General features: G+C 41.8%; 1 protein-coding gene across 1 annotated transcript; it reads right to left on the bottom strand.

The window, feature by feature from the left end:
* On the bottom strand, positions 1-27,922 carry LOC105688808. The gene is made up of 15 exons (XM_012405359.3): positions 27,194-27,922; positions 26,417-26,665; positions 16,633-16,975; positions 12,781-12,834; positions 11,477-11,614; positions 7,776-7,916; positions 6,702-6,830; positions 5,170-5,354; positions 4,980-5,088; positions 4,109-4,354; positions 3,618-3,835; positions 1,760-1,967; positions 1,084-1,270; positions 870-972; positions 1-746 (listed from the first exon to the last, which is right to left on the bottom strand). The coding sequence occupies exons 1-15, from the start codon at positions 27,473-27,475 to the stop codon at positions 579-581; spliced, it is 2,760 nt and encodes a 919-aa protein (XP_012260782.2). The 5' UTR covers positions 27,476-27,922; the 3' UTR covers positions 1-578.

Below are 27,922 nucleotides of genomic sequence, written 5' to 3'. Positions count from 1 at the left end.
TCTGAATTCTATTTCATTTATTCGTTAATTTTTTTTGTTTTCCTTTTTTCATCTCGTTTTACCGGTGAGTAAAGTTCGCCGTTCGTTCAGTTTTTTATTTTATATACAATTAAATCGGTTAGATAATTACAATGAGGGATACGGTCGCTGGTTATTTTGCAATTTTCATGGCGTCCGTACGAAATCGTATTTCCAAATACCTGCCTACAGAGCCATAGAAAAATTAACGTCATTACTCTACGTTACATTATTCAAAGATACATATACCGTATATACACAGGTTTAATAAAATAACATTTTTTTTTTTTTTATTCTTAGTATCTCCGTTATTTTTTTTCGTTTTTTTTTTCTTTTTTCTTTGGTACAAAATACGTGGCGAGACAGATTATCCGATGCCGGTAGGAGAGGCTGCTTGAGAATTGACAAATATTCAATGACTTACCATTTTTACTTTTATTTTCAATCTCGGCTCACTTGGGATTTGTTTCCTTCTTCTTTTTTATCCTATGATTCTTTTGATTCTCCTCCCCTAAAAATAGAAGAGATCGATCGACGTGAAAATTTATCACGAAATTTATCTAGGAACCGGGACCGTAGTGAGATCTGTTATTCGAAACATCGTAGCCCGTAAGCATCTGCGCGCTGGGCTCCATTTCCCTGTTATCTTCTTTAGTCGTGTTGTACCCGATTTCATGAGCTCTTATGGGGTATGTGAGCTGGATACCCTTATCCGAAGTAAGTAATTCCTGAAAAGAGAATGGAAAGAAAAATGCGCACAAGGTAAGAAAAGCAATTGACAAACGTCAACGAACTCCTAGGTTTGTTTTTTCTATTTTTTTTTTCTCTCCACAATTGGCGCAGATACCCACCTTCGTTCTGTGATTGTAACTGATCATCGTCGTTTTTCGGAATGGATTTGAAAACGAGAGATTTACTTCGAGCGATAAATTTTTGTAGAGGTCAAGCGCCAGGCTGGAATATTCAATTGCAAAATTGATAGATAGATTGAAAACGAAAAATAGGATCAACCTTAGGAATGTCCAATTTGATTTTTTTTTTTTTTTTTCACTCAATAAAACTGACCGTATTTTTGTCGTACTTTCGGTCACACTGTCGACGGCGTAGAGTACTCCGCATACAATGAACATTTCACCAAATTGATGATGGTTAATGCTGATATTCCAGGAGTGCTCGGGCGTCATACTGTTGGCATTAACCTTCATTACGACCGTGTTATTCGTTGATCTAGCTGAGTATATTACCCAAAGACCTGCGGGTATTGAGATGACATATACATAAACCCATACGAAATTGCTTGGTAAAGCTCATCGCACCGTAAGACTTAGTTAATTCGGATACAAAGAACGATTTATCATACTCGATCAATCACGACAGATTTGGTTCAATTCCAGATAACCGAATCGTTGATACGCAGATTCCAAAGTCTATCGAATGAAATTGCGGGATAATTTGTTAGACAGAATTCTATGCACGGTTACGAATTCCGAGGATTTTCATCGCGAACTTTGTTTATCAAATTATTTTAGCCTCGAGTTTAGTTTAAGCCGTCATTGAACAACTATTTCAACTGGATGATATTCGGGGGTGTACCGAAGGGGTTCTTTGCGTTCGTTACGGTGTAGTCTCAGGCCCCTTCGGTTGAACGGCGAACCGGTTTATTTCGATTTACTTTGGTTCAGTTGCGACATGAAGCTGAAAAGCGGATAAAAATGAATAAGCTGCAGGATTTTCAACTCACCGTTCTCATCGACGTTGAAGTCAACGAAGTTAAAATTATGACCAGGTGTGTAAAGGTAGTTCGTTCCGTTATAATCTAGTCCGGGAAGTTCGAGTTCCTTTGTAGAATTCCTCACGGTATCACCGGATGGAAGATCGAAACGGACTATAGACGGACGTCCTTCAGGATTGTAGTAGAAAGAACCGTTGTAAACTACATGCCCGTTACCCTGAGAATTGTCAAATGAATTTTCCAACACGGTAGAAAATTGGAGTGAAAGAAAGAGATCTTTTCATCTCGTGTTCAAAAAGCGTGTGTACATTTCGCAGGAACTACTCAGCGCCGGGTCATTCAATCGTATTCAAATTATTACATCAAGGCAGCAGCCGATCGACGAGTGGATGGTGCGACGTTTCGAAATTTCCAAGTAACTCCTCCTCTCGGGAGGCAATTAGAAACCGCGGCAATCAAATTGTACATTAAGTTCAACCGACAGGCAAGGCACGCTCGATTTCTCGACGTTTAGCTACGAATATACATCGGTGATATCTGCCGACGATTTTCATTGCTTTCTCCCGAAATTCATCTCCCGGACGATTCGTCGTGTGAGCAACGAACTTGCGATGATAATTTCGATTGGAGCGCGTGAGAAAATAAAGAAAAACGGAGGACTTGAAATCTTAATCGGAAGATATAACGTACGTAGGAGGACGAGAGGGGTGAAGTTATGCCCGCAGTTGCGAAGGTGTGGCATTCTATCGGCGAAAAGCACATTAGTCAATTTTCTAGAAACGTGACGCCGAATTAGCGGCGCAATTTCCGATCGCCACGGAAAATTTCGTAGTAACGATACTTGGAACGAAGTTTCAACCGCAAACTTTCAACACTCGTGTATTATACGTGTTTCTCGCGTATAGTTCGTAATGTATATAGGTATAACGCATCGCCTGTCGGTTCACCTGCTAACTACCGAGCGCGGGTATGTCGAGGAAACTTGTGGCGAAATAATGTAAAGGTAGTAAACCTGGTGGGAGGGCTAATACGCGGCTAAACTGAAAACTAGATTTTCCCGAGTTAAATTCCCTCCCGTTCAACAAATAACTTTATTTTTCATTTTAATCTCTGGAAAGGAGATAATACAATCGAGATAATTCCCGGTCCATTCGTACCAAAGTCCTATTCATATCGAATGAACTGCACGATGTAAAAACGAGGAGTAAAAAATTAAGCACTTTGAATTTTTCGAATGGCGTCGACGATGGAAAATAAGCTCGACGCACAAATTCAAGATGTACACGATTACCCCTTAAATTTCATATCGCGCGATGAATAGCTTCGTGAATTTTGAGTAGCTTGTAACGCAATTTTCCATCCCCGAAAGTGTACGGGGGCCGCACAGGTATGTATACCTTATATTAAGACGAGTACGTGCCGCAGTAGGTTGTATACCACGCGTGTCAGACGTTCCGCGTTTCCCGTATTTAAATATATGTTAAGTTAATTTTCCAAACTGCCATCCCGGAATACGCGGATTAAACTATTGTGCTTCCCACTTTACGGATTACGATGATGGCTCGTGGCTGCAGAAACAGCAGCTTCCACGCGGGGGATGAGAGTCCGAGACCCCTAAGGTTCTAGATTAGCGAGGGACTATGGGAACGAAATACCACCGCGGCGGGTGTCGCCTCGTTGAAACATTCATGGTCTTCCATATCCACGATCTTTAATCACATTCGCGTATAAATTTCAAAGTGCAAAAGCCATGCACGTGCGACTTCTAATGGATCCATGGGACATGCGCGAATTGAAAGATGAAAAAAATTTCAGAACCGAAAACGAGGAGGGAACGACACGTGAAGAATGCTAGAAGGTAATTCACCTTGAATCTGTAAGGGAGTTCGATGGTCCTCGGCGATCCCATTCTGAATGCCGTTTTGTTGGAGTACTCGTGTATGTGTCTGTTATCGTGATCCCTGGTGACCCAAAATTTTTCGGCAACCGATTCACTCTTCGGTGACGAATCTCGCATCCAACTTCCGTGATAATCATCGGTTGTTCTGAGATACACCGGTTTTCCAACGGCGTACAGAAGGCAGTCTGATCGCAAGAAAGATCACATTGAACCATACTAAACCTTTTATCGAATTAATTTTCACTTCCTAGTTCAAATTTTCGCATCTATAAATATGAGAATCCGAATCAATGAAGAAGGTAGCAGGATATCAAAAACTTTCAAATTTAACGGCAGTATTCGGTAACTTGGGGATTCAGAACAGATCTAAAACTGACGGAGAATTTTCCCAGGATTCTGGATGGTCGCGCCGACGTGACGAGATGGTCGGTCAATCGTTCGCAACTCTTTCTACTCACCGAGTAATCGTGGTGGAAAATATGAGTATCTGACATCTTTTGATATGGGTCGTATCTCCGGACGACCTCCAGTTTCGTAAAACAGTGAGACATCCGTTGAGGAACACCTCGGATATTTCGTGCAAGCTTCGCACTCCGGAGGAGCTGGACAGAGGTCATCGAGGTCTTGTTTCTTCGGAGGTTGTGCACCGTAAACAACGATCTGCGAAGGATCGATATTTCCGCTCGTTGGTCGCCTGTGCATTTCTGTCGCATGAGAAATATCCATGACAAAATCGAACGTAACGCAGACTAGAGAAAAAACGAAAAAAAACAAAAAAAAAAACGAAAAAAACCGGTCGAATTCGAACATATGTTGCGTGTGTGACAACCTTGAACTATGTCGGTTAAGTCGAACGAGGAAAATCAGAGCAATGGAATTCTACAATTTTTCGTTTTTTTTTTTTGGTTCTTTTTCCCGTCTCTTGAAGAGGGTGAAAAAAGACGGTTCACCTTTAAACGAGGAGGATCGATTTGCCTTTAAGATACAAGGGACCCAGAAGGCTGCGAGTTTCTCGACGAAACCTAACCGTTACTAACGTGGACCCGTTAATTAATTACCAGCTACCATTCACCGCGAGTTATTATTGTTATTGTTATTGTCATTATTATTATTTTGAATCATATTCCCGGCTACAGCAACAGCAGGTTCCAAAGAGCCGGGGGAACATCAGAATCGCAATATTCCATTATAATAATTAACGATACCGAACGATCATGCGAAGAGAGAACGACTTGGATTTATCTGAGCGTCAGACGCTGCGCGTTTGTCTGTAGAATAATATCCAGCTGCCGTACGATGATATCGATGACGATAAAAAAATCAACGTACCGTGAACGGTGAAAACGCCTCTTGTTACGGCAAGTTCGTTTTTACATGTGCAGTGATAGAAGCCATGGTCGGAACTGGATACCCCGGTGATGTTGAGTTGCATTTTCGCCTAAATTCAAGGTGGTTCAGGGATCGAGCTGACGATGAGCTAATGACGAGTTTCAAATAAAATGGTGGATAATTTTCTCACCTTGTACCCGCTCTTCTTGTCCACCAGCGCGATTTGATACTTGTCCGAATTTTCCAGAAGACTACCATCCCCCCGTTCCCAGTACGTGACGGGCTCGGGGAAAGCTTCGATTTCACAGACCAGGACGGCCGTTCCTCCCGTTTTGACTTCGATACTCTGACCCCGAATTTTGATCAGAGGTGGAACTGAAACCGTAATGTAATCGACCCTGTATTAATTTAACCGTTGGTCAGAATATTCTGATTCTCTCGGACGACAGGGTTTCGTGTTTCGTGAAAAGTTTGAAATAGAGCTGAATGAAAAACTTTCCTGGCGAATTAAAAATTTTCATCTTCTTTCGTTTCCTTATTTTTATCTATCCCTCTATTCGAGTCGTATCCCAGACTCGGTACACGGGGGGGGGAGGGGGGGGGGGGGGGGGGGGGTGGAGCTGGATTTGGTTCTTGGTAGGAACGGGGGAAGGTTATAGAGAGCAAAGAGGATCAAGGGATCGCGGTTATATCGCTGCAAGAATCGTTTGATTATCGGCTGCTCGTTTCCACTCGCTCATACCGCTGCTGTGAGGAGACGATATAACTAAGCCCCGATTATAATTCCATTACGGAATCGATTTTCAGTTTGATATTTTCTGTACATAACCCACCGATTTAAATTACCCAAGAAAATACAACCGACAAAAAGTATACCGCATTTAATATCGATGCACGTATGCGGTAGTGAACGTTGAAAAACGCTTCCCAATCATACAGAGAAGAAAAAAAAAAAAAACAAGTACAAAATCACTGACAGGCGCCGATATATGTATGCATGCTTGTTGAATCGAATGTATCTCCGTATTCGCGTGAGTGAAAAGCTCGGCTTTTTCCCCTCCCCCTCCGATTTGCTGTACATGAGAAACAAAACGCATTGAAATAAATAGAACCGATAAATACAACTGCGCCCCTGTATTATGTCACTCGATGATATTGTATCGTTTAAATGAGGACAGAAACAATACGGCGGATCTTTTGTTCGTATAAGCTAGTCGGAGCTGTAATGCGCGGAATATGAAACACAGAAATAAACCCTGACGGGTTACGTGGGGAAATTCAACCAGAAATGTTATTCGCATGAGGTGTGATCAGCCGGTGATTCCGATTGTGGATCGACGAATCGAACGATTCTATGATTTTTCAGAATTACCTGTAGGTACAAGGTAAGTGTAACGGGTTCACTTGCTTCGAATTCGAGACTCTCAGCGCGTTTCTGAATTAGCAACTGAATCGGCAAATGTCACGTTCGATTCGATTGTCTGCAAACCCGACAGCGTTCCGTAATACAGTTACGATTAAGAATAAGGTCAAGTGGCTGTCGGGAGTTACGACGACGGCGTGGGTTTATTTTTTTATTTTTTTTTTCATCTCCTCAAACGAGGCGCGTCGAGACGCAAAGCTTCGAAATCAACGTGCAGTCATGTAGGGTGAAACTTACGCGTACATAAAAACGTGGAAAGAATGCACACATGTCAGAGATCTACGTTATTGAATACTCACATCGAACTTCCAGTTTGAATCGTTGCGTTGCCATCGGTGGAATTCCGTTATCCGCCGAGCAAACGTATTCCCCCATATGGACCCGATTCACCACCGTTATATTCAGGGTCTCCGATGTTACCGAAGTCACTGTTTGCGGAAATAGAAAAAAGAAAAACGATTTTCATCAAACTGTGACGTCGAAATTGATTTTTTTTCTAGACGCTAGACGCGATGTACAGTCGGTCAAATTTTTATCCAAGCGCAACCTTGAACGCTGCCTGCCGTTTCGAGTCATGCGACGGTCGAATGCGGGTCGAAAATTTTGACTCGTGGTAATAAATTTTGCGGCTAGTAAAAATGATCGTTTCGGTCGTGAGAGCAAACTCGCTTATTTGCCGTGGTTAAACTGATGAACTTCATTCCAAGGAGTTCGGCAACGGAGACGGCGGCTGCTCAAAAACTTCTTCCTGAAATACATGACCCGGGAAGCGGAGGAAGTTCGGGAGTAAAGAAGACCAGCAATAGCTGGTATATTCCGTGGAGATATCAACTCCGGTTTAAGCTTTCCACCCGTTTCCGTTCCAGTGTCACCACGCGAGGCGTACATTATTTGGCGGTGATTTTGTCTGTTTCCTCATCCGGGGATTTTCCTCGCAGTCGATTAACTCTCGACCTTTGCAGTAGTGTACCGGGGGTGGTGGGTGGGTAACAATTCAAAAAAGCAGGTTTCCACGAACCGCCGGCTACCGCACGGTCCATTTAACTTTTTTACTCACAGTCAACTAACAAGTACGCACAGCTTACTTCGTCCCATCGAAAGAGGCTGGAAGAAGACGGATGAAAGAAAAGCTGATTTTGACGATCATCGTGCGTTTTATCACCGCCGCCCCTCTCGCCAATTTTTCCGACTAAAAATTATCTCCTTTCTCCTTATACTATCCTTCGTCACAGCCGATGCGTGTGGATAAAAATATAAGCTCGTCGTCGTCGTCGTCGTCGTCGTCGAGGAAGCCAATAACCGAGGATTTCGTAAGTGAAACGAAAAAAAAAGTAGCGAAAATAAATAATACGGAGTCAACAGATAAAACTTACTGCTCCATGAACCCAACTCTATCGCGTCGCCGTCAGCTCTGGACCACTGTATTACGGGTGGGGGATTTCCGCTCGCTGCACATCTCATCCGAACGTTCGCACCCTCAAGAACTGGAATGACCCGATTCACTCTACCGTCTCCTGTAACATACGATTTCAGCGATATGTAGCGATAGCTGATACAGAGAGAAATGTAGAACGAGGCGGAGATACTCTTCGTTTTTCTTTTTTTTTTTTTTCTTTTTTTTTCCATCTCACCCCCGCAGCTTATTCGGAAATTGACAATTACTTTGCCGATCAGTTATCGCATGCTTCTCAAAAAGGAAATACAAGTCCTCTTCATCCGTTCGTGAGGCACCGGCAGGACTTCAAAACTCTGTAGGTGAAGAGAATTTTCGAACGACTACAAGGATTATGTGAGGTCGGTCACAGTCGCATGATATCCTATAACCAGAGTGTCAACCGGCCTGGTTTGTGAATTTTCGTTACTTTTTACGAAAAAATCTATTATCTCCATAAAATTCATTTGTAAATGAATTTGTTATACGAATAAAATTGAGCTTTGAATGAAAATGATTAAGCGGTAGTATATAATCGTGTTATTCAAGGTATAAGATGAGGAATGAATTTCGTATGAATTTCAAATATCATTATACGAACTGGAAAGTGAGAAACGGCAGTCGCGCGACTGCGGAAGTGAGAACAGGGAAGAAGGGAATGGAATTCAATTAAAATGGAGCTGAAAAGTGAAGATTGAATAGGCTTAACCGAAGGGATATCAAGACTGCAGCTTCCCTAAGGTCTCTTTTGTTTGAGACTTAACAAACTTCTCCTCAATATATACGATTGGCAAACTTTTTATCCCCCGACCTTTTTTTTTTATTTTCATTAATTTGTTTTTCTTTTTGGATTTAAAAATTTTTTCAATCCATTGACGGCTTTGTAATTCCATGTACCAAAAATCTGTCAATTTTCTGTACATATGTACCTTACACACAGTTTCTCTTGATCTTAACTACTGCACTCGTGATATCGATTATCGTAAAAACTTTGGGGAACGTGACTTCGTGTTGTAATCCCGCAAAAAGCTCTGGTTATAGGTCAGTTAGGGTGGTGCGCACTTATACCGTTTATTCACTTCGCATTATCTTTCTCAAAGTTAAGTTAGTTAGGCGAAGCCGATAATTTATTCTTCGTGAGGAAATATAATCGCAGAAATTAACGATCGGCGATAGAAAATGGAAAATTTACTCCAACTCACGTCAATCATTGGGAGGAAAAAGAAGGAGAGGAAAAAAATGGGGGGAGTGGAATAAAGTCATTTCTTTTACATCGTATAATTCACCTATTAATTTGACAAACTTTTGTTAACGTCAGCGAATTCACTTTCGCTGATCGTAACTCTGCAGCGTTTGCAAAGTGGGTGATATAACAGACACGTAGCTTATGGCGGCGCGACCAACGGAAAGAATAAAGTGTTCCGATAATTTGAACAGAGTCAGTTTAAAACCAATCGACGGGGGGGGGGGGGGGGGGGGGGAAATGTCAAACTAACTTTTCGTACTAGATGTTTGTTTTTTTTTTTCTTTTTTTTTCATATCGACTGTTGATGGTCACATTTCCCTTTCCGCAAGATATTCATGATCATTTAACACCCATTCCAAAGTTTTACAATCTTGCATCAAAGGGCTCTTGGGATTCGAAGTTTTGCATGCGACACTCCTTTATAAGAATAAAATGAAAGACAAAAATCAAAGAAAAATGGTTGGATTAGCTTCATTACCAGTCGACGGATGCATGTAATTATTATATGACTATAATATGTGTATGACGGAGAGTCATAATCAGGATTTACTGCTACGTTCAGATTATAATGAAACTGTAGGAACGGGCTAATTACTTTTGAGCAGCTCTGGAGGCAACAACGAGACGAGTACCTAACCCGCACGTAAATATATCCTTGCAATGGAAACCACAGCAGGGTAGTTGTTATCGTAATTTCACTGAAAATATGACGGGGGTAGAGAATTTTTGCAGTCATAACGGTTAACGTTATAACGGTCGCGACACACGTTTTGTTGTAATTAAATGGAAAAATTCTTTTTTTACGAAGTTGATATATTCACGTTTACCTGTACAGGATATACGTAGAAAATTAATTTCTTAGGCGTAAAGGAATGAACACGTGGATAAAATTGGGCATCGAAAATTCAAGCAAGCCTTGAGGGGTTCCATTACACTTGATGAAAATCGAAATTGAGTTCGAAATATAATTCCCGAAATCGAATTTCTACATTATGAATTTCATTTCACATTTATTTTTTTTTATTTTTTTTTTTTTATAAATAATCATTATCATCTTAGGTTAAAGAGAAAAAAGGAAAAATAATGGTTACTCTTGTGTATCGCACTTCTTAAACGGTAAGCAATTTCACTTAATTCGATGTAGAAAATATTCAAGGCGGAATTCTCCCGTGGGAAAAGTTATTCGGTATTTTCAGTTATTTTTATACCTTTATTATTACATACGTATACCCTATAATACATAGAGGGTTGTGGGGTAGGGTTTGTGAAAAGTTTCGACTCGTAGCAAAGTGTTCGCTGAAGTGAAAATCTTTGCCTGATTTTGTATTCAAAATCAATTCATACTCCGAATCAAGTTTTGATTTCTTATGGAAAGAATGAATGGAAGGATAGAAAAATATTTATTCGTTTCCCCACCCCACCTCGTTTTCTCGAATTACTCGATGCTGCCCTTTCCGGCATATTTATTGACACAGTTAGGTGAATTCACACGGAATCGAAAGGTAGGGAAGAAATGATAATTTACAATTTGAAGGAAGTTGAAATTTTGAAAAAGATTCCGGAGTCTGTTCGTCAGTAGCCGTTCGTAGAAATTGGACGTATCATCGTGGAAAACACGTGGTTAGAATGCAGGTTGAATTTCGAAATGATAAAACTGCTTAAATTATCCCCCCCCCCCCCCCCCCCCCCCCCACGTTGAAGAGCCCGTAGTTTTCCAAGCGATTGTAGCGAAGGGCGAAGTGTATACGCGCGGATCACGCGATTGGTGAAATTTCGCGCATCACAATTTTCCGTTTATCCCTAAGTGGCGTGAAATAGGCCCCGCGTTATAGCTGTCCGCTTAAGATTGTATTTTTATTAGGCCTGCGGGGCGGATCTCGTCAAAACCGACCCCTGACGGCGCGCATATACTCGAAACTTTCGCGACCTACACAAGCGTAATTATATTTTATTCCCGAAATATCCATTCCGATTATAATCCACCTTCTTCAGCCTAAACGGATCATCGAACCCTCAACCACAATTAAGCCTACAAAGCACAAACGATTCTACCCTTATTTCAATTTCATGCAATGTTTAATTTTCCACGTATACGTGTACGTGTGTGCGTATTTATACGTGAAACATCATCCTTTATACCTTCGTACAACGGCGCGTGAGAAATGACGACGTAAATCCAGAAAATAATATCAACAAAAATGGATAAATGAAAAGATTGCGAAACTCGTGGCTCACGTTAACTTATTTCAACGGTACAGAATCACGTGTTTTTTCAATGCGACAATTCCATGTGCATTGAAATCCGCAGCGCATTTATAATATGAAAATCGTAATACGAGAGTAACGTATTCTGAAAAGAAATGTACCAATAAGATTTCGAATAGATTCATACTTACGTAGAATTGAAGGAGGTATGAGCATCTGGTTGCTATAGGACCCATTCGCTAATTTAACTTGATATGCGGTTACGCCGGGCAAACCATTCGTTCCATTAGTTCCAGGTCTTCCTTTGTATCCTCGAGGACCAGCGATCCCTGCGAAAGCGATACCTTTACATCGTTTTCTTTTTTCTTTCATTCTCCGTTATTTTATTTTATTTTTTTTTTTTTTCCCCTCGTACGTTCAATATCTAAGGTGTACACGACGAAGATAGTAACGAAATATTTTCTAATTTGGCTGTTAGTTTCAGGACTGCAACGTCGGGAGTCCCGCGACTTTGCATATAAAATGGAGCATAAGAGGTGATAGTTGAAAGGTCGTTTCATCCAATTATCCGACGTTTAATCAGCCGAGAATCTCGCATGGATCAGTTAAGTCGGAGAGGCGACGCGACGGCAGTGGGTCGCTCGTTTATAGGTATCTACATACATAGGTACGTAGCTATGTAGATATATACCCAAAATTTGGACCTCCGAGATTTCTAATCGAAGCAAAATTGATATTATAGGGTTATATCCAGCGGGTCTCGGGTAGCGGGATTAAACGACTGCAGAATTATTATAGTACATCCTAAGGGAAATACGAGGACGTACTTATTCGCACATACATACATTACACAGGTATATATATATATATATATATACCTTTTATCGGAACACGTGCGTTCACGAGTACGAAAGAGGCAAATGGGCAAGGAGAAGAAAAAGCAGGAGAAAGAAATGAAGAGAACCGAGAAAATAGAATAGAAAAAAAAATGAAAGATATGAAGAAGGGGTGAGAAAGTCTACCCTCAGAATGAACGCGTGGAGGTATTCGGATGGAAGAAATGCGGTTCGACTTGCACCAGAGGGAATCTCTCTCGTAGCAGTTGGTACTTGTGTGAAATATCTCTTATACCGCAAAATGCAGTCATTTATTTTTCAAAGAATATAGCGTCGCGTTTCGTATTAGATCACAGAAATATGTACCGAGGTGTGAGGTTTTATGCGAGCAATACGGATGCTTCTACCGATACATCATACCGCAAAGATTTATAAACTCATCGGGGGATTCTCGTGACGGATAAATAAAATGTGAAAAAGAACAAAACGAAAGCAGAAGAAGACAAATAAAAATAGTAATCCGAAAATCCTCTCGCCGAGTACATAATATATACGAAGAATATCCCGTCATATTATCGACGTAATATTTCAAGACAATTTTTCATTGGTAAGAAAGATCGAAGTTAAAGAACGTAAAAATAAAATTGCTGAATTCTCACCCTTGGGTCCTTGGGCTCCGGTGGGACCGGGAGGTCCTTGAGGTCCTTGTTTTCCTGGAAAAAATAAAATAAACTCACGTATTTATGGGCACCACATAGACCTATCTTTCTCTTATAAAAAAAAAAAACGAAAACGATGAAAAGGAACATGGAAATTTTTGGTTTCTTCTTGCTCAATTTGAAGCGAATCTGATGACACGCGTTACGGTTTTACCTAGATCGCGCGATTATCGCAATAGTTAAAACCGTCTCCGTGTCCGGCGTATCAACCGTAACTGATGTAGCGGGAATTTGTGGAGCGAGCCAACGACCTGATTGCAGCAGCTGCACGAGACCGACGACGCGGCGTCGCCCGGTGCAGCAGCTCCGACGAGGAGCGGCATACCCATATCCTAAGTGCGGCTGCAGAAACGAGAGGAAATTAAAACGACGCAAAGTTTACGGTGCGCGGCCGCCGGTCGAACAACATCGGCGATCCCATGGCGGAAGAAAGAAAGAGTTCAACGCGGTCCGGTAATGCAGCCGAGCCGGCAGCTAGCGGAGGTACCGTGGCCTACGAAGGACTTCACCCATTGTCTGTTATGATTAAAACGCGCTCGAGCTGCTGCTGCCGGCGGTGTTGCTGCAGTGAGAGAATTTTCGCGCTAAGCTCTGACATGGCAATTATCACGACTGTAAGAATTAATTAAAACGAACGTTGACGAAGTATGTGAGGATTTCAGCCGGTACGAATTTATACGTGCCCGTGAAACGCGTAATATTAAGCTAAGAATTATTCATCGCGCAGATGCGCTCCGCACAGCGGAGCAGCGCGATCCTTCGATGGCATTTGAAACGTGAAACAGGACAGAAGTAGATCTGCAACTCGCCGTTATTCAATTCCGTGTAGGCGGGTGATCGGAGTTGTCTGATCCTCGAAAATTGAAAAATTCATTGGCCCAGGTTTCGCCTGAAACACGATCTACCGAGTGTAGTTGGTGAAAATGGGCTGTGGAATCCATGCGAATACGGGAGTAGAGTACCACGTGAGAGCGAGCCCCGGCCGCTGTAATTTTCCCAAAGATTTTTTCCTTCCTTTTTTTTTTTTTTATTTTTGTTTTTTTTATTTTTCTTCTTCTTTTTTTATACCAGAACCTTTCCAATATTTCGGAACACAGAGGCTCGTGGATCCAATACCAGATAAAACGCACGTCTGAGGGCAGGGCGGGGGGTGGCGAGGAGAAAAAAAAAAAGGAATAGAGATGAGAATGAATTTTCTTTTTTCCTCCCCCATCCATGCACTTTACGACGCGAAGAATTTAATTCCTATCGATAAAATTCCTCGGCGTTACTCACTCGCGATATACAACGACGAAGAGAAGCGAATAAAGGAAAAGAACGAGGAAGAAAACGAGGATCCGCCAAACCGTGGTAACTATAATATAAATTGGTTGTCAAACGCGTATGACCACCTTGAGCAATCATTTTGTAGAGCACGTCGTCGTCCTCTAACCATCAGCCACTTGATGGAGCAATAAAATAATTCATACACTAATGTATAGGGTATGTGTACATACGAGCAACCGTGTAAACGCTAATCAACAACAAGACAGCGTACGTAACATTATATCATACGATTATATTCCATGTGACATATAAGAGCCGACTGCACGAGGTAATATTTCTTTGCACGTGTCGAGAATTCAAAAATCAAAATCCGGCGAAGGTGAGAGTGATTTTTTTCGTTTCACGTTCTTGTCTCGTTTCTTGAACAGTGTGATTAACGTGCGTTATAATTTGTGAAATAATTCTACAGAAAAATGACGTGGCTGAGATTGCTCAGCAAAAATAAATCGAAGCCAGTAGATACGCGTGTTCACGTATGTCCGTACATATGTGTTGAAGCGAGTACGTGTCAATCCGATTGAGTTGTGATTCGACGAATCGTGTTACCAAAAAATGTAGAAAAGATCGTAGCGAACTGACGCAGATGGAACGGTACGAATAAGCGAGCATCGGAAACCTCGAGGCAAATACATGGATTTGAAGATCCAGCGAATAACAATATCACGCGGTTGTATACCTACTAAGGTATACGATGAGGTGATTCGTCGAAGAAATGGAAAATTTGAGAAAAATTAAGTAAAATTCAACGGTATCGACGTACGGTGTAATGTATGCACTCGAAGCGATTCTGTCTCGGTCAGGGGAGGAAGGTTTTTAGGTTTGTAAAAAAAAAAAAGAAAAAAAGAAATGAACAAAAAATTTATATGTAAACGTAGTATATAAACGCTGACTCCGCAGTTTAATGGACAACGTAAACGTATGAATATCCTACTTGAACGAAGAAGTCTAATGCGTCGCTTTTATTCGCCCAAGCTTTTAAAAGCTTGCTCTGGTAATATTTGTGTCGGGTCTAATAAGGGGGACGAGTTGAAAAAAAGACAAGAAAAAAAAGACAAATTTCAATAAAATTAGTTGAAAAAAAAAAAAAAAAAAAAACGAAAACAATAATGACAACTTCAATCTCCGCGGGGAGCAAAGTTCTTTTTTCCTCGTTACATAACACGATCTATATAAATTCACCCTAATATATTTTCTGAACAGTTTTAATTTATTCAAAACGACGACGTAATAATCCAGGAACAGAAGCGATGACGGGTTGACTGTATAATTTTACACGTATATCGCCTTGTTTTATCGAACTGGGAGTCGAAAGTTGAAAACTCGGGGAGAAGTAGAAAATTGGAAAATCTAGGGGCGACAAAAAAAAAACCATTAGCTAAAAATGCAGTTATCGGAAAAAATAAAGTACACGGTATACCAGATCCGTTCGGAGGATGTACTGTAAATCATAGCGGTGAATATATTTTGTTAAATTTATAAATTTATCGGAGTCTTGACGGGCTTGGAGTCGGAATTAGTTGGCGAGAAACATCTGGTCTTGTGCGATATCGCCACCCTTCTCTGCCTACGTTCAACCATATAACTACTGCACAGTTATAAATGCGACGTACACATACATAGATATACATGTATACCAGCGATTCCATTGGCTTATACAGCGACACGTAGCTCCCGAAACTTAATCGTAATTCACAGCTAACAGCCAACCACCACCACCACCACCACCACCACCACCAAGCCACCTACAACCCTCGCTAAAACGTTCGCGATATGGACGCACACTTTCTCAATCAAAAACGATCGATACACGGTGTTCCTCGTACGTACGTACGTACGTACATTCGCGCGAATTACAGATGCTGCAATTCCAGATATGCGAGCGACGCGCGATGGGGTATATGAGTAATTCAACATATGTGAAAATACCTCGGCTTCAAAGACGGATTTACGATGCGCTCGCGAACGAAGAAATAATCAAGAAGCTCTTCCGGTTTCTATAAGATCGTTTGCTGGCCACATTCGGGGCTTCAGCATCTGCCAGCAAGCCACTCGGAATTGTCTCTTCTGTATTTTACGATCGAGGCGTTTGCACGGAATGGCAGACACACCGTCCAGTTCGTACAATATAACGTCCCTCGATTTTGAGACTCCCCATAGAACAACCAACTGCGCGCTGATGCCAACAGTCAATAAAATAAATCGACCCAACGCCAAACGAAAACCAACAACTAACACGACAATAACTACACCCTATCCCTCTCCGACTCTTCGTCGCTTATTTTTTTTTTGTTTTTTTTTTTTTTTTATTCTCGTAATTCCAGAGACCGATAATCGAACGGATTTAATCGTCCGTGTAAAATCGAATCGCGGGACACATTCGCGGTCACCTAAAACTTCGACGACTCAAAACCTCGAATGCGATCTTCATTTTTTCCCCTATTTCGAGATAAAAATAAAAAACCTCACCGTCTACCCCGTTCCTTCCAGGTTGACCGGGTGTTCCGTTGAGACCTGCGGTACCGTTGTGTCCGGGTATTCCGTCTTGTCCACTTCTTCCTGGGACACCTTCGAGTCCCGGCTCTCCAGGAACGCCATCGCGACCGTCGCGACCATGCATTCCCACCTCCCCCTTCGGGCCTCTCAGTCCGGGGAATCCTTGCGGCCCGATCGGACCCATCGGTCCAGTTTGTCCGGGAATACCGGGGAGTCCTCGATCGCCCGGTGGTCCGGGATTCCCCGGAACACCCGGCAGACCGTGAGGACAGAAATCTCGGGCCGATCGGCAAAGATTTTCTATGATGGTTTCCGACTGAAATCAGAAAGAATCGGAAAAGCCTGAATATATATGTAATGATGTCTAAGTGAAAGAAAGCTAAATATATTGCTACTCTCCGCGAGGTTTAACTAAGACATTTGGGAGAACGACGTTGAGAGATATCGCGCGAGCAGCTCGTCTCCCACGTCTCTGGGGGATGGGGATGAAGATTTTCAACCTTTAACGGGTTACAGTGAGCGGCAGGATAAGAGATAATTTCTGTCCACTTTTTTTTCTTCGTTTTCATTCCCTTTACTCGTCGTCATTATAATTATTATCATATTATTTGCTCTCTCCCTCTCTCTCTCTCTCTCTCTCTCTTTTTCTCCCTCTTCTTTTTATCATTCAAGGTTCGTTAACGAAGAATTTATTAAAACGAAACTCCGTAATGAATTATTAATTAAAATAAGATTAAACTTCACCTCAGCAACGACTGTTTGCCCACTTTTAAACGACGCCCCTTATACCCCGTGCTGCACCACGTTCCCGCTACAAGTTTCATAGCTTGGGTTGAGTTATGAACGACACAGCGAATATTGTACCTTCACCGAGTATTCTTCGTATACCTCGTAACCGCCATTTATATTGGCAATAATCGCATGCCGACTGATTCGGCAAAACAGAAATAGTTACGAATGAAACAACGCGTACTTGTTATTATAAGAATGAGAAAGTTTCGAATACTCAATCAACTGCACTCGTTACCGGTAAAAAAAAAAATCAACGGCGTACTCGGGACTCTCTGGAGAAATGCCAATCTTCGCAATGACGTAACTCATTCGGGCAAAATATTGTCACAAAGAAAAGAAAATATATATTATTCCAAACGGCATTTCGAAAGTTGCAATTTCATCTCTGACACGTTTTTTTCAAACGTTTTCCAAAGCATCTGCATTTTTTCCACGCTCCGCGGCAGATAACTTTGAAAAACTTTGTTCCCTCTCCGCTTCGAAACTCTACACCAGAAGCCACGCTATACACGAGTCGAACAATGACCGTAGAAAGAATTTGGGAAAAAACGACTTCAAAGAGGAAATGTCAACCTCCGAAATACTTTTCGGAATTATTTTTTTTCCAACATTTTTCTCCCCAAGTTACAGCGTTTTGACCTTGCCCACTTTTCGTCGAAATTACACCGGGTGCGTCGTTGGAAAATAATTGAAAAATCTTGAAAATAAATTTTGCGTCGCAAGCTGGTATTTTTCGATTCGTCGTAGATTTTTTTTTTTTTTTTGCTATTTCTTCTTCTCAACGAATCGCAGGCGGTAACGCGAAATGAGAAAATAAATCGGATGTAAACCGCGACTATTTCGAGGAAAATATCCTCTAAGAAAAGTTGCTGAATCGAAGCTCGTACATAATGTGTACATGAGGGTGTACGGGAACAATATACGAACTTTGTTGTAATAAAAATAAAACCCGGTTCGAAGGAAAATTTTACAAAAATATTTCGACGATAATTATTTCAGTATCATAGCAGCATAACGTCGAAAAATGTCATTCAAGCTACCAGGTAAATTGACAGAACATAAGAAACGAATTATGACAATCTTGTCGTAACTGTACCTACTACAGATAATTGACAGTGATTGAGCAAGGACACTCTACGGTTTAACAACGAGTACACATTGTAGCGTCTAACGTTATCTGGTATAATTATATCCGAACGTTTTCAAGTACGCGCTCGAAGGGACGAAATCGATCTCTAATTTCGAACATCAAGTGCCTCATTGTCAGCCGAGATCAACAGCGCGCTGACTTGTTGTTGTCGTATCTCGTATTAGAGGGTTGAATAATTACGGCGAAAAGCCTTACCTATGTAACGTATTCACATAGACATACCTCGAGAACCGAGGGTTTTAAATAAAATAGTAAAACCAGCGAAAATTAGTGGCTCAATTACGCACGAGAACTGACCCAGTGGGAGGAGACCCCATGCAGAACGGGCGAAACGTCGAGGCCGCCGCTGCTGGACAACCGAACCTCTTTGAAAGTGAAGCGCCTCGGGCTACATTCACCGCTCAATGACACCCCTGCAGTTAGGGACGGGGGTGTCATTAAGAGTAATGTTGTTCGGGGCTGAGAGCTTGATGACCCGCGCTCCTACTGCACGGGGACTTCGGAGTCCCGAACCCCACCCCGTGGATTTATCTTATTTTCCCGGAACGAAATCACGACGATACGGATCGAGAGATCCGAGAATGATAAATCCCCTCAACTGATGAGTATTTTTCTTTGCCCCGTTTTTTTAATTTTTTTCTTTTCTTCTCTTTTCTTTTTTACTATGAGCGGAAGCGAAGCTGATGAATATTGGAAGTGAAAGTTATACGAATCTACGTACGTACACACGAGTTGTATATTTGCCTGGGTGAAACAAGGTTTCGAAAATCCTTCAGGATATCATTCAGCCGTGTTTGTTCTTCCGCGTATGATAAGGTCGAATGGTCAAAATAGAAAACAAAAAAAAAGCGGTTAAAAATCGTGGCGAGTATGAATATTTAGGGGCTCGGATGTCGTTCGTAAGCAGATGAGGACTTGTAGGTGGCGGAGGTTGAAACATTTCGTTGCGTAATTCAATTTAACCTCGAGTCATAACTGAGTATAAAACGTATAACAAGTTTACCATTTCGGAGTGGCAGGTATAACGGATTCTTCTCCAGACGAAGGATTACTCATTTATTCACTCTAATTTCTGGAATATGAAAATGGAGCTTTCTTCGAACCTCCTTAATTCCATTCCTCGGTTTTATTTATTTTTTTTTTTTTTCGCAAGCCACGTGTATTCGGAAAATGGATTTTCAAATATGAACAGCGCCGTTCGCTGAGCTCGGATATTCTCCGCAGTGCCCTCAAAATATATACTAATGTGATTTTGATGCGTGAAAACCTTGTCGGCCGGACGATTGATCGCTACCGCGATATCGATAAGTCACGATATTACGTGCCCGTGAATGAGAAAAAATAAAAAAATATAAAAAAAATAAAAAAAAAAAACAAGAAGAATGATGTTTTTTTCTACTTTTGAATCGCGAGAAGAAAAAAAAAAAGAAAAGAAAAAGGAAAGAGTCGATGCCGAAGCGATTTCAGAGATATGAAATGTAGATCCGAATATATATAGGTGTGCGTGATATGGTATACCCCGATAGTAAAATCAGATTTTGGTCCTTCAACAAAGCGATGGACGTCTATACGTGTATGGTCGGCGATGTGCTACCCGTATAACCCATTAGAATACGGAGACGCCTTGCAGAATATCAAAATCCTTTTGCTCGTCCCTGTATAGGAAGTGTAGTCGCAGCTATACATCTCATAGGGGTAAGAAAATGATCCGTATGCAAAGTAAAGTGAAGTTATACCGCTGCGCGGGCGGTTTTCGGATCCCGAGGAACGACCGTTACGTATAAAGGTACATACATGAATATAGAGAAAGAAAGAAATATGTATAATGATAGAAGGCATGAAGAATATTCCATCAGCTCGAAAGATTCTCCGGTATATTTTTCGAAATACTTTATATATTACCCGTAGCTACGTACAGAGTACACGTACACACGTGTACACGGGTAGAAAGGATACGACGACGAGGGTCTCATACCGACCAACCGACCGGTTTTCGCGAACATCAGATCGATCGTGATAGGTATAAACCGCTGGATATAGACCGGTTGAATAAAACGATAATTACAATACGGTGGTCGGGTCCAGCGGAGTTCAGAAGGTCCGGCAGGGTCCGGCCCGTCCCACTTCCCTCCCTCCCTCCCCCGAGGAGGCAGGCATGAGGGTTCGGGGGTCCTCCGGTTGTTGCCCCGAAATAAACGAGGGTTCATCAACATAAACTTAATTGGGTCAGCGAAGGAGATATATATTCCCTTACGTATCGCCGTACGTACGGCGTACAAAGCTGTCGGAAAGGGGGAGGGGGGGTTCGCCGCGCGTAAATAAACGTCGCTCTCCAAACCGAAGGGATGAGAGAAAAAAAGTCGCAATCATATCGTATCGAAAGGTGCCGGCACTAATTCGCGCTTTACCGCGGAGTTCGTTACCCCCCATATATCGCGAATAAAATCTTCTCTCTTTTTTTTTTTTTTCTATTCTCGATACTTCTTCCTCCGACGAAAAAAAAAAAAAAAATGGAAAAGAAAAGAACAAAGAACCTAATGAAACGATCATTCTTCCCGCACCCCAACCATTTGACTTCTGACCCCTAACCCCTTGGCGAATCGCCTCTCGAGCGGCCACCTCGTAAAACTAACGAGTGTGAGCTGCACTCCAGGTAAATAATGCCCTCGACTGAGACAAGATAATTTAACACCTTTTTTTTTTTTTATCCTTTTCCTCCCACTTTTTTTCGCAACTTTATTACGACGTTATTTGATAGCAAAGAAAATTGCATATGTTTATTCATAACTGCAAGCTTTTGTGTATATTTGACGCGAAGCTTAAAGGTTTCGCAATCCCAGGTACATAGGTATACAGCTGCCGCCGAGACTGCAGTTGCAGCGAACGGCATTAACGATCAAGTTCATTATTTACACTCCTTTCGTTACCTCGGTTATCATAGAAAAGGCATTATCGTCTCACTGTGGATTAATATCAACTGTAACACTGCAAAGTTCAAAGTCGAGTATAAACCAATAGTCACAGCTGATCTGAACACCTTCCATCGATATGAAAAAAACGATGAATAAAGATTACAAGTACGAAACAAAGCGATGCGAAGAGAAAACTTTTAAGCTTCGAAAAACCTCGTGTGAAGTTGAAGAATTTTTTCAGTGAGAAATACATATCAGATCGTTAATTGAAAAATCAAAGAACGTATTCGAAAGAAAATAAATAAATTGAAAGGAAAAAATTCGTTCTCTGAACTTGGGGGAAAATTGAACGGAATAAATTTCTTCCTTTTATTTTCACGGTCAACATTACAGGCGTGAAAAAAAATCGCCGCGGCAGCGGTGAATGACACGTAATATCACGACGAGAGTTATCGATAGCTGCGGCAGTATAGCAACAGCTCACGCACCCCCGAATACATCGCATCCCTCGATCTTGGCTTCAATAATTTGGATTTCATTCTCTCCGTTTTTTTTCCGATTATATTTATATTCTATTCATTTCGGATACTTCGCAGTTCTTGCAGCGTCGAAAAATACATCAGAGGTATACCTGCATTATATACAACAAATCTCGCGTGTCCCAAATTTGTTGAGCTCATAACACGCAGAGGTGCGTATTCCATTGATACATATTGATACGGTATGAACGAGGAGGAAACGCCCCGAGCTTTTAACTCGAACCTTCACTACCGTCAAAATCCGCACCACCCCCCGCCACTCACGTCTGCCCCCTTCACGTTGTTCTAAGCTTCACCGCAAACCGCTTAGACCTCCGGAAACCACAATGCGTCACTCTTGACAGTAATGTACGGAAAAAAATCCCAACAGCTCTCCGAGGAAGCGTGGTGAGGTAGGTAATAGGCGATGGTGGTTGTGGTGGTTGGTACTGCACCCGAGGCGGGGGGGAGGGTGTGTTCCAAGGGGGGGGGAGAGAGAGGAATTTGCCGGAGGCTCTCCGAGAACAAGCGTATAAAAAAGACCGGTGCGAAAGTGGAGGATTTCGTTTACCTCTCGAGACACCCTTGTGTAGCGGGTAACCAACCACCTCCGCAAAACAAGCAGAAAAACAAAAAAAAAAAAAAAAAAAAAGGAAAACGAAAACGTAAAGAAGGAAGAAAAAAACCGAACTGCAACTATTGCCTTGGAATTCTTCCGTTTATAGCATCAGAAAAGAAAAAACAAAAAGAAAAGAAAAGGGGCGAATGTAGTTATTTCTTTTATTCGGAATGAAATTTCATCCCAAGGGTTCGTTATAAATAGAAAACACCTTTTTACATGAACGCTCGAAAGAATAAAAAAAAAGCGTGTGTGTAGTAACCTTTAGGGAAAGGTTTGCGAAAATTTATTCCCCAGAATTCGGAGTTAGGTTGTATAAAGGTAGTAGGTCTATATTTCATTTAGTTTTATTTTATTTTCTCTTCCCTTTTCTTTTTTTTTTTTTCTTACCGTACAGGGATCAAGATATTTAACCCTGTATCGTAAGTACCGAGTTGGAAACACGGTTTTATAAAAAAAACTTGACTATATCTCGGCAACGAGTAATGGATACGCGCCATGCCCTTGCACGTATGCGGTGTTTGAAGAAAAAAATAAGCAAAAAATGAAAAATAAAGGAAAAAAAAAAAAAAAAAAACCAGAACACGAAAAATGAAAAGAAAGCAGAGGAAAAAGTGAAAAACCAACTGGGGTTACGAGGGAGAAAAAAGAAGAGAAAAAAAAAAAACCTATAAGGAAACTGAGGAGGTGCGCTGAAGAAAAAGGTATAAAAAATAAATGAGGGGTCCATGGAATTCGACGTTATAAACCCGACGTGGTCATTTGTCGGTATAATGGGTATATGTGTACTCTGAAGTAAGTAATTCGTAGAACAGATCGATCCGATCTGATATATACGTATACCGTACAGGGTAAATTCGAAAGAGGGGTTGGTTGCAAATTAACCTGGCGAGGTTCTGTACAACTACAATACGTCTGCGTCGTCCGCGGGAAATTTCACGTTGCGCTTCATATATCGTCTAGATACGAAAAACTCGTTGCGTTTGAGTCTTGTATTGTTGCCCGCGGCTACGAAAAATGAATAGGTATAATGCAAATACGTGCACTCGGATCGCCCGAGGAATGAGAATCATTGGTTTTTCAGAACTGATAGGAAAGTACGTTGGATTTTCATGTACTCCGGAAATTAGTTCGACCGAAGAACTTCCAAGGGGCGAAAAACTATGGCACATTCATGATTTTATATATATATGAAAGAGGAAAAAAAAAAACAACAACAAAAAAAAAAACACGTTAATAATTCACTCTATCTAAGCAGCGCGATACGAACGTACGCCAGGAGAAAATAATATGTTCACCGACACGTACGCGGTGTAGAAAATTGGTACGATATTCTCGTACTCACGCAATGTTCCGAGTATATATGTATACGTAAACGCCTACACGCTGCCTATACGCTGCAGTTTGCTACGACAAAATTCTAGACGACCCATGATATATGCATATCATCAAGATAACGTTTTCCACACGTCTGAAATTGTGCATATAGTACGTACGTACGTACGTACGTGGTGTACAATTCGACGTGATTCATAAATATTATCACAAAGTACGAGTATATACGTGCAGCGACTCATTATCAAGTAAATAAAACGGAGCGCGCGCCCCGTAATTATTAATTTCTTTTTCTCGCTATTCGTTCCCCCTGTTTTTTTCTTTTTTTTCCTCTTTTCGTTGCTTGAACGTATTTCACCACCAGATAGACGAAAATTGTGTATCCAGTTCGCATCTTACCACTCAGCGAGGGACGGGGAAACGCGAGGCGTTATAACGAAACGGTTCGAGAACTTCCTGGCGCACGGGTAGCCCGGTGACCGATAAAGGTGCGGGGAGTGGCAGAGGGAGGTTTCCGCGGTGTCGCAGATACAGGGAAATACGAGTGTGAGAAACCGAGTTGCCGGAGTACCACATAGACAATTTCCAGTGGTATAAGGAGGCGTACAACGTCGTCAGCGACCTAAATCGTCCCTCGCATTAACTTAGCCATGCTAAGTGACGTTGAGGCTGAGGGGGTGACTACTACGCGAACGAAGGGGGTAAAACGGCTAATGGTAAACGGTAAGTAAATGGTAAATGGTAAATGGTTGAGGGGTAAATAAGCCCACGAATTACCGAGGCGCTCATGCCGACCATTGAGATACGTGAGGCGGCGGGGGGGTCGCAGGTCTGTACCGAGATCTTATACGTACACATATACGAATGCTCGCTTCGACTGTAACTTGGTAATTACCGATCCTCGTGTTACAAACACTTTCCATTAACGATTTATTATACATGATAAAACCGACCAAGGGTCATTACAACTTATCTCTCACCCCACCCTCCCCCAGAAAACTTGGTAACTGTGAAAAAAATTCTTTAAAAGTTTCCAATGGATTTCGTTCGGAATCCTCGCTTCTTTTTTACCATGTAATGAAAAAAACCTCCCCCCCGCAAAAATACACGTTTGTAACGGAATGATGAATTCTGAATATCATCTACATAGTGGATAACTGGAAAGTTGAGATGAAAATCGAATCAACGCAATGTTATTCGCGGATTTAGCGAGGTTGCTGATACAACCAGACGTGTTAGTTATTAACAATTCACGCGGTATACAACGGTATATAAGGTATTACAATCACCGCGTGTGGTTGCGTGGCGATGGCTGAGAAAACACCTCGGTTCTATAATGTACATACATGTGTATGTACACATCGAGCTTAGTGGAACTTAGAACAAATTATTCTCGTGCGAGTACGCGCGGTTTACAAGGTAGTAGTATATTGGGGTTGGCGCGTGTTCGGGTTTGGTTGCGTTACCCCAAGTTTCTGCTACACTCCCCTTACCCCCCCTACCGACCGCCTGTCTGCAGGTTGGGCTAAGATGCTGGTGACTGATTAAAGCTCTTTTCCTAATCGGATTTAAAGGGGCGCGTCCACCGGGCTATACGTCAAGAAACTGTTGGCAAAACTAAACTGAACCCCCATTCGACGTTGCAATACCAAATGAGACTTATTAGGTAATCGTCAAAACCTACGCGTACCTGAACCGTGGGCCATTTTTAGTTCTTTCATTTCTTTTACGTTGTCACGTGCAAAACGGTGGTTTATCTGCCGTGAGAAGTGGGCAATTTTTCTGTATTTTTTTTTTTTCTTATTTCATTAAGTTTTTTCTATTTTTTCGTTCCATAAAGTGAAATTACGTACGCCAGTTATTAATATGTTACGGTTGAGAAACTTCTCGTTAATTGAAATTGGGCATAAAACGTGTTACGATCCGATGTTGGAAATCAGAAATGCTAAGGGGGAAAGGATCCGGTTGTATAAAGGTGGATTTTGTTTCTGCGCCGATTCCCTTACAAACTGCCGTGAAGAATGAGCTAATTGAATGTACAACGCGCGAACCGTTTGATGAGAGATGCCGCCTGTATTCGATGTTGGAAAAGTTTCCTTTGAGAGATGTTATTATATTCTACTCATTGCAGAGGTAGAGGATGCCGAATCATATTCGCGGTATTTGTGGATGATTCTCGTTCGACAAACTTCGCAACTTTCATCGATATTCCTAGACACTTTCACCCCCTCGCATATTCGGAAGATCTCAACGTTTTTCTCGTAGAGTTATACGATTGATTAAAGAGAAACTGTTGCTCCGCATTTTTTCAAAATCGTTCGAATTCATTTTCATTTACACTTCGCCGATTTCAAGGGTGAATTTCGTCGTACGATGAATTGATTCATTTCAGTTGGATCTTCGCAATCTACACTACGTTATCGTTACTCACCGGTACGCGAGTGTCGGTTGATATCCAAAACCACTCGGGATTGCCCGAATCGGAATGGTCACCCTTGTCACCTTTGTCCCTCTGCTGCTGTTGATGTTGTTGATGTTGTTGATGTTGTTGATGTTGTTGATGTTGCTGATGTTGTTGATGTTGCTGATGTTGTTGATGTTGTTGATGTTGTTGATGTTGTTGATGTTGATGGGGATGTGGATGTTGTCTGCGACGGTGCGTCTCCGTGTCTTCCCTCGACTGAAAGAAATGACAGGATATCTTGAATTATGTGTACGTATGCGAGTGTGTATAGAATTCATTTATGCGACGGCGAGGTGCAGTAAGGATCACGTGGAGACGAGATTAAATTTTTGTCATCCACTTGATCCCCTTCTTCTTTATCTCATTATTTGTAGGGATTAGAATTTCGGAGGGAAGTTTAACGGAAGTTGAGCTCTGCACCCCTAGATACGCAACAGGCTTCTTCTGGTTGTCTGAATTCGTCGGGAATAGGCTGTGCTTTGAACTATAAGAAGCGGTGAGCCTAACGAGTGGGTTGTTTGATAAATGGAATTTCGAGGGCGGATATCCGGACCCAAAAACCCCATCCGAAAGACACAAACTTTAACTCCAAACGAGGGTTCGTCGAATAAACGATTCTCACTTCAAAGACCTCGAATAAGTTGAAAGTCAAATTTACGTCGACGTGTTCCGAACAAGAACCACGTCGCCCGTTACCAATCATCTCACGTAATTACCTCCGCCATCGGACGACAAAATATTCACCTTAAAAGTCTCGGAGACCGCGTTGTCGTCGAATACGGGGCCGCTTCGTTTTTGGCGGGAACCAGAAGGAACGCCACCTCCCATGACGTTCATCGTATTTTCTACGTCATCTGAGGCGCACGAGGGGCATTCGATGTTCCGAATATCGTGTTCCACCCTCGCCACCCATGAATAAAGAAAGGCAAACGCTCCAATTTGAACGAAAACTTGAGCGAGGAGAAACCAGGTCAACAACCTGGCGCGTAAACAGTTGGAATCTCCCTTTGCATCGGTGTCACCCATTTCCGGGCAGAAGACACTCCCTCAGACTCCAGATTTTATGTCATATTATCAGACCTAGTCAAAGACGAAGAGGTCAGACCGTACGAACGGATCGACCACTCGGTTTAATTGAAACCACTGAGCTACGATTTTTAATTATTTTTCAAAGTTAGTGCGTAGAAGCGAACGAAAAATCATTCGAATTTTAAGGTGGAAATATCCGACGATTTTTCAAAGATTTTTTTCAAAAATTAATTTTTTTCGGTTTTCAATTTTCGTTAGATGACGATTGCCACTATTTTTCATTCCTGAGCACAGCGGCATGCGTTCGTTAATGAATACGGATTTCCAACTTTTTCAACTTTGTTCTTCACACCCCTTTCGGAAAGTTACGGGTAGCAGTTACCGGGAAATAGCTCGCGCACGATCGCGTCTACCGGAGTACTGGCAATTGCTAACCGCGCGCGG

Source organism: Athalia rosae, chromosome 6, assembly GCF_917208135.1.
Source record: "Athalia rosae chromosome 6, iyAthRosa1.1, whole genome shotgun sequence".
NCBI lineage: Eukaryota > Metazoa > Arthropoda > Insecta > Hymenoptera > Athaliidae > Athalia > Athalia rosae.
The sequence above is the reverse complement of the archived record's forward strand: the minus strand, read 5'-3'. Positions and strand labels throughout refer to the sequence as shown.

What these genes read in the sequence shown, in the direction of transcription:
- LOC105688808 (XM_012405359.3), bottom strand. Translation starts at nt 27,475, where the DNA reads ATGGGTGACACCGATGCAAAGGGAGATTCCAACTGTTTACGCGCCAGG. An exon ending in CGGAGCCCAAGGACCCAAGG is followed by an intron (nt 11,615 to 12,780) that starts GTGAGAATTCAG and finishes TCGCTTTCGCAG; the next exon opens with GGATCGCTGGTCCTCGAGGA. An exon ending in CATACCTCCTTCAATTCTAC is followed by an intron (nt 7,917 to 11,476) that starts GTAAGTATGAAT and finishes CGTATGTTACAG; the next exon opens with GAGACGGTAGAGTGAATCGG.